We start from the raw sequence: 10,763 nt of genomic DNA on the forward strand, positions 1-10,763 counted from the left end.
GTGCAAGGAACCCCGAGAAAATGCACGGGAAGCGTTGAGAACAGGGTGTGCTCCAGACACATGTGCGTTCCTGTCAATGACCCGGGTGCCCCGGCGTAAGGTGGCCGTCTTAAGATGAGCTGCACTCTGCCATTCCAAGAAGGTGGCACTTGATTCTGGGGGCAGCCGGCCAGGCAAGGTGGCTCGGTAGGACGTGGCCCGGTGTGGCCTAAAGAACAGACTTGTTTGCTGTCTCGGCAGGACTCTGTTCTGTGTCCCAAGTCACCCGCCGGTCTCCCCGCCCGCCGCTGGCTACGTGCTCCCTCGGGTCTGTGCGCGCTGAACAGCGAGTTTCCCGGAACTTGCCTCTTTGTTTGGTTTCCCTGAAGCCCGGGAGTTTGGAAGCTACACCAAGCGCATCGATGTCCAGGCAGAGTCACGTGGCTTGGCCAGGCTTTTGTTTTGCCCCCGGGGGATGTTTTTAAATAAGGACTCTATCCCTCTGAGGCAGGAATGTCCAGATTGAAATCGGTGGGGTTGTTTGGCGGACACAGATCCCATCTCCCGGACCCATTTGTGGCTGGGGACAGGGCAAGCAAGGCAGTGTAGACCCCGGGAACAGGCCACCTCCACCCTTCTTGGGACAACGGTCTCCAGAAACATCTGGTGAGCATCTACCCTGCAGGTGCTTGGAGCTGGGTGTTTGGGGACACCTGGCCCCCTTGTGCAGCCTGTCGTCTCTAGCCTCATCTCGTCCTCACGGCACCCCCTCACTTTGGGCGATTGTCCCATTCATAGTGGAGGAAACTGAGGTGCGGGGAGGGGCGTGGCCCTCTCAGGACCGCAGAGCCGGGGGGCGGGGCCAGCGTTCCATTAGCAGAAGGGGGTGGATGTGGCCTTGAGTCCCGGGGAGGGTCACGACATCTTTTTGGAGTCTGAGGAGAAGCCTCGCCGGGTCCCCCCGCTCAGCGCACACATAGACCCCGTCAGGGGCCTGTGTCCCCCTCAAGTCTATCCAGGGCACCGGGTCGGGGACCCTGGGGCACCTCCCAGAGCTTCCGGCTCCCTGCCCCGTGACTTCCGGTTGCCCTCGGTTGTGGCGGTGCCCGTTTATGCCTTGCTGCTCAACAGCACGTGAGGTCCCTTTCCTGGACTGATGGAGCCCCGCCCCCTGCCACGAGGTGGCTGTAGGTCTGTGCTCTCCCGTCTGGGCCGGTTTGCCCCCTGTCCCTAGGTGCTCCCCTCTGCTTTTTAGGGTATGTTCGTGTCTGGTGGCACTCCGGCTCCGCGGTTGTCCTGTGGTTCGGGCCAGCACGGATGGCTCTGCGGTTGGGCGGGTCTGACTGAGTCCCAGCTCCACCGGCGTTTCCCTCCCCTACAGAACATGAGGCGGCCCCTACCCCACTTCCCTATTCTGTCCCTTCTCTGCCCAACACTCGAGGCCCGAGCAGGCTGGGCCTGGCCCCCCTGGCGTGTCTTACCCTCGGCTTTTCTCCTCCGCAGGATGGACCCCGGCGCCCGCTCTGCGAGCCCCTCTGGCCCGCAGCCTCCACCACCGCTGCAGCCCCAGGCCCGTTCGCGGCTCAATGCCACTGCCTCGGTGGAGCAGGACGAGAGCGGGGTGCCCCGAGCCCCTGGACCCCAAGTGGGACGTGGACCGGATGTAGGAGACACAGCTGCCCCAGCCGTGGCCCAGACCCCGAGCCCTGGGAGCCAAGAACGAGCGGACAGAACAGGTAAGGGGCGGGGCCTGGAAGGCAGCAGCCCTCCACACATGTGGCTCAGGCGCCCTGCGCGGTTCTCCCAGTGGAGCAGGGCCCTCGGGCTCCCACCTGCGCGGCGGGCTTTGCTCTTGGTGCGCGGACGTCACGCTTCCCACCTGATGGCTCACCCTTGGGGCTGGCGCCGGTCCCTCAGCAGGTCCTGTGGGTGAGAGGTCCTGCTCTCGTCCCGCACGGCGCTCAGGGAAGCCCATGTGGTCCCCCCTGCCCCCCAGCCCAGTCCCCAGTGCCCTGTGGACCATGGTCCCCCATCCCCAGGCTGGACAGCTAAGGGCCGCCCCCCTCCCCATTCTTGGGCCCCCCCTGAGGTTTTCGTTCCCCGAGGCCTTCCCGGAGGCACCTCCCGGGGGCAGAGGTGAGCCGGTGTGCGGGCCTCGGTGGGACCGGATGGTTGGCCGTGGTGCTGGCTGCCTCACTGACCTTGGGGAAGGGGCACTAGCCCTTGGGCCGTCCTCCATCCAGCTCCCGCTCCCCGAGTACGGCCCTGAGTGGGCATGGGTGGCACCCGTGGGTCAGGTCTGCCCCTGACTCCCATGAGCCCACAGTCTGGTGGAGAGCAGAGGGAAGCATGCGGCCTGGGGAGCACCGAGGTGGCCCTGGGCAGAGAAGGTGCCCGAACAAGAGGTAGGTGGGAGGAGAGGGCATGGCGGCCGAGAGAGCCTGGACCTCCAGTGACGGTGGTGAGGCTGGGAAGGGAGCGATGCGGGGATAACGCTCATCTGGCCCGTGATGGAGATACACTGGGAGGGAGCTGGGGGCAGGACTGGTCACTGGGCCGGAGCACAAGCCTCGTCTGAGACGTTTCTTCATGCTCTGGAGGCTGCTGTGGGTAGGGACGGCCGTGCGTCACCGTGAGCTTCGTGGACACTCAGAGGCAGGAGCCCCAAGCCTCTGGCTCCGATGTTTGTGGCGAGTGTAGCTGCTGTCAGCTCCGTTCTTTCTGGCACTTTACCCCGTGCTTTGCAGCGCGTGTCTCACTCCCAAAGGAACCAACCCCTCCACCTAGACCGTGCGCTCGAGCACAGGTGGGGTCATGGTCATGCTGTCCTGCTCAGAGCGCCAGGTCCCGTTCCTTGTCTTCCTGGGGTACTGGCCCCTCCTCCCTGCACACCCAGACTGTTCTCTGTCCCCCAGGGCGGCCTCCAGGCCTCCCCATCTCCCTGTGCATGTGGGAAGCTCCGCCCAAAATGCGCCTTCACTGTCTCCACCTGCTGGAGTCCTACCCGGCTCTTAGGGCGCGGCTGCCTCCTATACTTTCTGACCTTGACCCACAGCAGGCAGGACACGAGCCACCCTTACCTGATCTGCGTGCCTGCACACGCGTGTGCGCACGCGTGCACACACACACGCGCACACACACACACACACACACACACCCGGTGGCAACAGAAATTTCCAAAACACCACTTTTCTCGCTGCGCGTGCTGCAGTCAGATCGTGTCCTTTCTCTTCCTTTGATGTAAAAGCAAACGCCGCTCTTGGGCAGTTAAATGGATTTCGGGATTTAGTGTGTCGAGACAGGCCTGCATTTTATAAAACGCTTTCTGCAGTTTGGCTCCGCTGCCGGTTCTCTGTGCACATTTCCAGACCGGGACTCCCCGGGGCACGTGTCTGCACACGAACCGTCACTTGTCGGGGCCCTGAGGCGCCCCGGGCAGGGCCGGGGCCTGACTCTCACGGTGGCGCACCCCCCAGCCAGGTGCCCTTGACGGAGTCGGGAGGCCACAGCGAGCCTGTTCCTGCGTCTGAGGAGTGGGCGCGACCTCGCCAGCACATGGAGTCCTGCCGGGACCTTGTACGCCGGGCAGACCGTCGTCAGGCCCCGGCACGTGCAGAAGCGTGCTGGCGGGTCGGTGAAGGGCCGAGTCCGGGCCCGTGGTCCCCCCGGGGACCCCGTGCCGGTGCACAGCGACCGTCTGTACCTTGAGCTCCAGCACAGTCACCAGACAGCCCGGCGCCCCGGCTCCCTCACCCAGATCCTGTGCAGACCTCCTCCTGGGGGGCATCTGCTACTTTATGATCCCCCATTGAACCCCTCTTTGGACTGGTCTTCACGTTGGCTCAGGCCGTGTGTGTGCACCAGACTTTTTCTCTCCCCCAAGGGAAGCTTGTTGTGCCACTAACTGGGTGTGTGCGTGTATGTGTGCGTATGTGTGTGTGTGGTAGGGGGTGGGGGCTCTCTTTACCTCCTCTGTCACCACCGGTGGGTGGGATGCTATGACCTCCCTCCTCATTCCCAGGCTGCTGAGGTGAGGCTTCATCCCCCAGGTGGTCTCCCCTTTCTCATCTCACCCAGGCTTTGTCATTTTTCTCTTCCTCTGGACAGGTCACCGCTTAGGTAGACCACCCCAGCTCAGCCATGCCGCCCATGCGGAACCCCCAAACCCGCCGTGAGCACCTGCTGTGTCTATCTGTGTGTGCCGCGTGGCCAGCCCTGTCCGCAGGGCTTTCCGTGGGCCACGTCTGACCCCTCACAGCAGCCTGTGAGGGAAGTTCTGTTATCACCCCACCTAGAGGGGAGGAAACTGAGGCACAGACTTGCCCAGGTGACCCACTGCTGTGTGACGGGTGCACAGGTGACCCGAGTCTCCTGGGTTAACACCAGCCCCACCCAGCAGAGTTCCAACTCTGGTCGAAGCAGGCTTGAGGCTCCCCGTACAGTTCACGCTGGGCCAGTGCCTGCTTTATTCCAGAAACTCACCCGGTCCTTGGGCACTTCTGATCTTTGCATCTCCTTGAAAGATCACCCGGTTCTCCGCTTTGTCTCCGAGGCCTCTGGGCAGGCAAGGGGGCTTGACCCTGGGATCTCAGCCACAGATGCCTCACGGCTGCAGGGCACGGAAACCAGGGCTAGAAACACACTTGGTTTTAATCTGAGTGTGCAAAACAGCCCCAGGAGGGCGGGGTCGAGACTGCAAATTTCAGGTAGGAGCCAGGAGATGGCTGTGGCCTCTGGTTGCTGTCCACCCCCAAGAGGGGGGAGGGAAGCGGGTCCTGGGCAGTCTCGCGGCCTTGGGGTCCCAGCCCCCACGTGCTGCTCTGAGGCGGATGCAGTGGGCCCTGCCCTGCTGGCCCTGCGCAGCCCAGACGGCGCCTGCCCCTGGAAGGGCTTTGTGGGCACATTTCGGTGGATTCCCTGACCTGTGCGTCTGCAAATGTGTGACACGCGTTAGTTAGGTAACACCGACAGTAAGAGTGAAAGTGACACGTCCCGTGCTGGGTATGCGTGAGGTTCTCTGCCTTAGCTCACTCGCTTCTCCAACATTTTCACGAGAAAACCTAGGGGAAGAGCAGCAGTAGATACCCCGAGGCCCCCAGCTGGTGAGGGGGAGGTTCAAACATACTCTGTGACTCTGCCTACCCCGGGGGTGGCAGGCGGGGCCCTGCCGCGTGCCCCATGCCTTCAGGCCGTCTCTTCAGGGTGCCCAGGGCAGGAGCAAAGCAGAGACCTCTGGGCTGAGGCCTGGGTGGTCTCTGGTGAGGACAGAGGGGTCCGCCCCTCAGGAGCCCTTGGGCCACGGGGAGACAGAAGCAAACAGTAACGGTCCTGGCGGGCAGGCACCATGCTAGGGAGAGCTGACATCATGGGGGCCCGGGGAGCACGAGACACCCTTTCTGCTGACCTCGGTTTGCGGCGGGTCTCCAATGGGACCGCCAGCCCTGTACAGCCTCCCAGCTACGGGGCCATGGACGGGGGTGCTGGAGCCCTTGGGCACCCCAGTGTTGACGGAGGACCTGCCCAGTGTGGGCAAGACAGGAGGGGCTCTGCCCTCCAGGGGGGGGTCCTGGGTGGGTAAATGAAGAAGGGTCAGCACAGTACGGGGCATGCTGGATGCTAGGCCCAGGGCAGGGATCAGAGTGCAGGGGCAGGGGGTCAGCCACGTGAGCCCTTGGGGGTCGTGATAAGGAGAAGGGTGTTTTAGAGGGCATTGGAGGGTTTAAGACCTGCACGAAGCCAGGCTGGCCCCCAGGTCTCTGGCTGGGTGGTGGGGTCCAGAGCTGATGGTCTGGTCTGAACCGATACCGATGTGGGACCATGAGCAGAAGCAGAGTGTCGAGGCCCTGCCATCCCAGGGACAAGTCACAGCAGTGGACCACATGGGTTCTGAGGCTCTGCTTGAGGAGCCAGCCACTGATAACTGAGGAAGTTTTCTGCACACATCGTCTCGTTCTGATCCCGATTCACGCCCTGGTCTCTCTGGATGCCCCACCTGTGCTGTGACCCCCTCGCTGTAGGATGTCCTGTCACAGGACGGCAGGGGCAGTGAGTCTGTCTTGGGCGCGGTGGTTTCTTGAGACCTTTGGAAACTTGGCAGTGTGCCCTTAATCGGTCACCTTTAACCACCCACTTATGTCCCAATCCTCAGGTGTCACCTCCTCCAGGAAGCAACCTCCCACTGCGCCGCCCCCCCCCCCCCCCCCGCCACCATCAGGCGACACCTCCACAGCCTTGACCTTCCTGCCTGGACCCCTGCCTCAGCTCAGCCAGCCCCAGGCAGAGACGGGGTGACAAGGATTTTTCACCGTTTGTTTCGGAGAATCAAGAGTCAGCATCACAAAGGCTGATGAGACACCCTCTTAGTGCAAGACAACCCCCACTCCCTGGGTATGGGACACCCCCTTGGCTTAGGGCAACCCAGCCACCCCAGGTGTGGGAGCTGCGTGGCCTTGGACAAGTCTCCCTCTTGCTTCAAGGGGACCCAGCCATCCTGAGTAGGGGCACCTGTTGGGGCGGGGCGGCCACAGCAACGATGCGGACACACGACGAGGACACACGGCGTCCTTGACTGCAGGGCCCCCGTGAAAGGCGTCCTGAGAGGACCAGGGCGTCCAGGAGGCCTAGACTCCTCGGGGCGGGACTGGGGAGGAGGGATGGCAGCCGCCGCGCAAGACCAGAGCTTTGGTCGTTATCGTTCCTGCAGGCGTCAGGTGGCTCCTCTCCTAAGAGCTCTGGGTGTGCATTCCGCAATCCAAAACTACTTCCGCCGCAGACCTTGCTAGCAGCCTTCGTGAACGAGGCTGCCGGCCGTGGGAGCGCTTCGCGCACAGGCCTCCCAGCTCGCAGCCGGGGTCCTGACGCTGTCCGGAGTGGACGCCAGACTTGCTCACCGCCCTCTTTCCTTTCTGCAGAGCACCTGCTCCAGCCGTGGGGGTGCGGGGCGAGCTCAGTGCAGTCACCGTGCCGAGCACGGGCTGTGTCCCTGCGCTGGCATGTGCGGGGACAGGAAGGCCGCAGACGCTTCTCGCCATCCTTCCCTCGGCAGCCCCCGCCCCCTCGTCCCTCCATCCTGCGCCGTGTATCCAGTCGCGCTGTCCCACGCTGGCCGGAATCTGGGGACGGGTCAGACCCACTGGACGGATCGTCCCCGCAAAGGCTGGTGGGAGCTTGGAGACACCGTGTGGACTCTGCATCCCGGGTTGCGGAGGCAAAATAGCAGTGGGCCCTGCTGGGAAGAGGGGACGGCATCCTGGGGGCTCCGCTCACCTCACCATCTCCGGAGAAGATGAAGGGTCACGTACCAGGTCAGCAGGGCACGGGGTCTGTGGGCACAAACAACGAAAAGACGGCGGTCGGTGTATACGTGGGTCTCCGTGGGCTCCGGCAGAGGTGTGCGGACCTGCCCAAGGCCACGCAGCTCTTGCTGCTTCGTGATAGGAAGCTCTTCAATAGTGAGTTCGCGCCAGGACCCCTTCGGTCGTAAGTGACACAGAAACACAGCGTAAATGGACGTAAGCGAGAAATCAGGAGTTGAGAGGAATTTCTCAGTCCCGTGGATCTGCAGAGTGTAGGCCGTGCTGGCTCTACACGTGGCTGGATGCAGGGGCTCAGAGGACGTGATCAGGAGCCCCAGCTCCACCCTCCCTCCCTCTGGTGGGCTGTCCTCACCGGGCGGCCTTCCGGGGCTCCCCGGGGGGCATCCATCAGCCGAGTCCTAGCGGAAGGAAGCCTGCTCCCCGATAGTTCAGCACAGACCCCGCTGGCCTGGCTTGGGTCTGTGTCCATCTCTGAACCAGGCGCTGTGGTCAGGGAGACAGAGGCTTCTGATGGGCCAGGAGGGCGTGCTGTACCCACCCTGCATTGAGGGACAATGCCACCGGACCTCGAGGACCGAGATGGGGAAGGGTGGGTACCCAAGAGGGGCATCAAAGTGCTACTATCAGAGAAAGACAGGAACGCGGGTCGGACATGCACAGAATAGTGTGTTTCGTGGTCTGTGGTCCACGCTGACTCAGCCAGCTTCTGGGGGTGTCCTTTACGGGGCTGAACAGTAAGCCTATGACCTGTGGGAAGGCTCCTACTTACACGGAAAAAGCCAGAGCCCTCTGATGGGTCTGCAGCGTGGGCCCAACACTTGAGTGGTAGAGAAGTATTTATGTCAGTGCCAAATGGGAGCTGGAATAATAAGGTGTGGCATGTATTTCAACGAGACTTCTCGAAATGTCAGGCTGTGAGTAACTTCTGTGAAAAATTAATCACGGACAGAATCTTTGTAGCCAACAGATACATGCTCGAGTCTTCTATATCCTGATTAAGGCACAAAAAGAACATGGGCTTGTGAATTTGGTTAAGAAAAGTTTCGAACTTGTGGGAGGCGCCCCATGGGCGCTATGGTGGGAAGTGCAGTGTCACTGAGGAGCAAAGGCCCTGGGGTCAGCTGAGAGGTGGGGAGCATGGACGGAAAAGAAACCTACCTTTTGGGAATGCTGGCTCTGGCCCAGCCACTTCATACGAAGTGTCTCGTTCTTTATAACCGTCCTGTTGGATGGATATTAACGATTAGGTTGAAAATAACTGGCTAGGTCACACAGCACTTCGACGTTGGAGGCACAGTCACACGCAGGATAGATTTCTCTCCACGCCACACTCCTGCCCTGGGAGCCTGCAGGCTTTGTGTTCTCCTGTTCTAGGCCAGAGAGCGCATCCAGGGGCTGGAGGGGCTAGGACAACAGCCAGAAGGGGGAAGTGACCTTGCTGGCTGGCTCAGGAGACGCCAGGGTCCTGGCCGCGAGGGCAGGCAGGGTGGGCGTGCTGAGGCCATTGCTGGCAGGGTCCCCGGGGACCTCAGGGAGGAAGTCCAGTCCGAACTCCTCAGGGAGGGTATTTTCCAACCGCCCACCAGGAGGGCGATGGTGTGTGTCCCTTAGCGTGAGGTCTTGAGAAGAAGCCTCCCCTCTTGGAGCTGTGTCCTCAGTCCCCTGTGCCTCTCTGCCTTTGAACCTGCGGGCCGCGTTGGCTCAGACCCCTGTCGCATCCCCCCGGAGTCCTGTGGCCCGTGGACTCGGGTGCCCGGAGTGCAGCAGCCTGTGGCCTTGGCTGACACAGGCAGAGCTGGGAAAGGCCTGGATGAACCAATCAGGAAGGCTGGTCATCGGGTGTTGTTACTGGGGACCATTTTTCTTTCCCTTCATTCTGCCTCCTGTTTCCAGAAACATCTAGAGAGTGAGGAGGCTGTCGTGTCTAATAAGCACCTGCTCTGAAGTCAGCAGTGCTGCGGCCGCATCCCGCGAGCTACTGCGAGGTGTCTTATGCCTGCCAAGGTGGGATGCGGGGTGAATGGAGGTGGGAGAGGAGCCGGACATGGGCCCCCGAATATCGGTTGTGGAAATCAAAGACAGGCACTGGTAAAAAAGGATTTGTTTTTAAACTTCTTATTGTCATGCTGCCGACTGCGGGTAAGGTTGCGGTGACGTTGGTATAGTTCCACGACGCTGTGTAACTTGGGGTAACTTTTTGGAGACTAGGCTGCAGCGTGAGCCGTAGCTGTTTGGGCCTTGGGCCTAGGATTCAACTGAAAGGCCTGTGCCAGGAGAGTAACCCCCAAAGGAAACACATACACGGAGTGGTTTGTGGCACCGTTTCATAAAATTAGGGAGTACTGGGAATAACGTAAGGGCCCAGTGGAGTGGAGGGGCCCGGCACCCTGGGCATGTTCCTCCGACCGGATCTCTGAACTGCGGCAATGCTGGATTTCACCACAGGGTAACACGGGAGATCGGTTACGATTCACTGTTGTAAACGCGTGTATGTCAGAATGTGCATGCACAGATTGTGACCCCCAAAAGTCGGGTGTGTGTAGACGACAGTCTTGGAAAACATGGATTTGGAGTGTTTATTGGGGCACAGGTGTTTATCTGGGTCAGGGGCTTTCCCGCTGGAGCCCTGGGATCTCTCTGGAGCCCCAGTTCAAGCAGGCCTGCCCTCAGGCGTGGCGGTGGGACTGCGGTCGGGGCCCCCATGTCCTTCCGGCCGCTCTGAGCCGCTGCTGAAGACCCCCGTCCGTGGCAGGTTTGCTGTCCGTGCTCTGGGGCTGTCTGCATCCTGGATGGCAGCTTTCTGGAGTGTTCTCTCCACGTCTGGCCTGGATTTCCACAGAGCTACCCCGGATCTGAGCACATTCTCGCAGTCCCCTCCACTCCCAATGAGCGACAAGGACCGGCCTCGTGACGTTCTGTCTGCTTCTCTTCTGTGCTAAAGGGCCCGTGAAGGGGGATGTGGAAATGCCCTTTGAGGAAGTCCTGGACAAAGCCAAGGCGGGGGACCCCAAGGCACAGACGGAGGTGAGGACGGCATGTGGGTGGGAGGCTCAGGCCTCGGCCCCACCACGTGGCGGCCCTGCGAGGGGCGGGTGCCCTGTGAACAGGGAGCAGGGGAGCCGGCTGACTACGCGCTGTGTGCAAGGCCCCCTCTCTTCCATGGTCTCCGTGTCGTTCTGCCTCCCGCCACTCCTCTGGGGACCCCGCGTTCTCTCCCGTGTCCGGCTCACGCCTCATCTTGGGCCCCTCCTCCTCTGGGACACCTTGCCCACCTCCTGCCTGCCCTCAGCACCTCCACCCTCCTCTCATGTCCTCTGTAGAGGGGGCACCATACCCTCCCCGGGGGCTGCTGAGAGGGTGTCACAGGCCCAACCTGGTGCAGGTCTGAAGCTCCCAGAAGGTGGGGTGGGGAGGTGGGCTGGCCTGGGTGATGGCGGTCGGGGAGGCGGGCTGGCCTGGGTGACGGGG

General features: G+C 61.9%; 1 protein-coding gene across 1 annotated transcript in view; it reads left to right on the forward strand.

Moving 5' to 3' along the window:
* Positions 1 to 1,482: 1,482 nt before the first annotated feature.
* Positions 1,483 to 10,763, forward strand: part of WFS1 (wolframin ER transmembrane glycoprotein) — a 23,007-nt gene continuing 13,726 nt past the window's right edge. The window contains exons 1-2 of the mRNA XM_040488339.1: positions 1,483 to 1,715; positions 10,237 to 10,319. Of these exons, the coding sequence (XP_040344273.1) occupies positions 1,484 to 1,715; positions 10,237 to 10,319 (315 nt within the window). The 5' untranslated portion in view covers position 1,483. The remainder of the gene's footprint in view (positions 1,716 to 10,236; positions 10,320 to 10,763) is intronic.

The sequence above is a fragment of the Herpailurus yagouaroundi genome, unplaced genomic scaffold, assembly GCF_014898765.1.
Source record: "Herpailurus yagouaroundi ecotype Mexico unplaced genomic scaffold, PumYag 28, whole genome shotgun sequence".
NCBI lineage: Eukaryota > Metazoa > Chordata > Mammalia > Carnivora > Felidae > Herpailurus > Herpailurus yagouaroundi.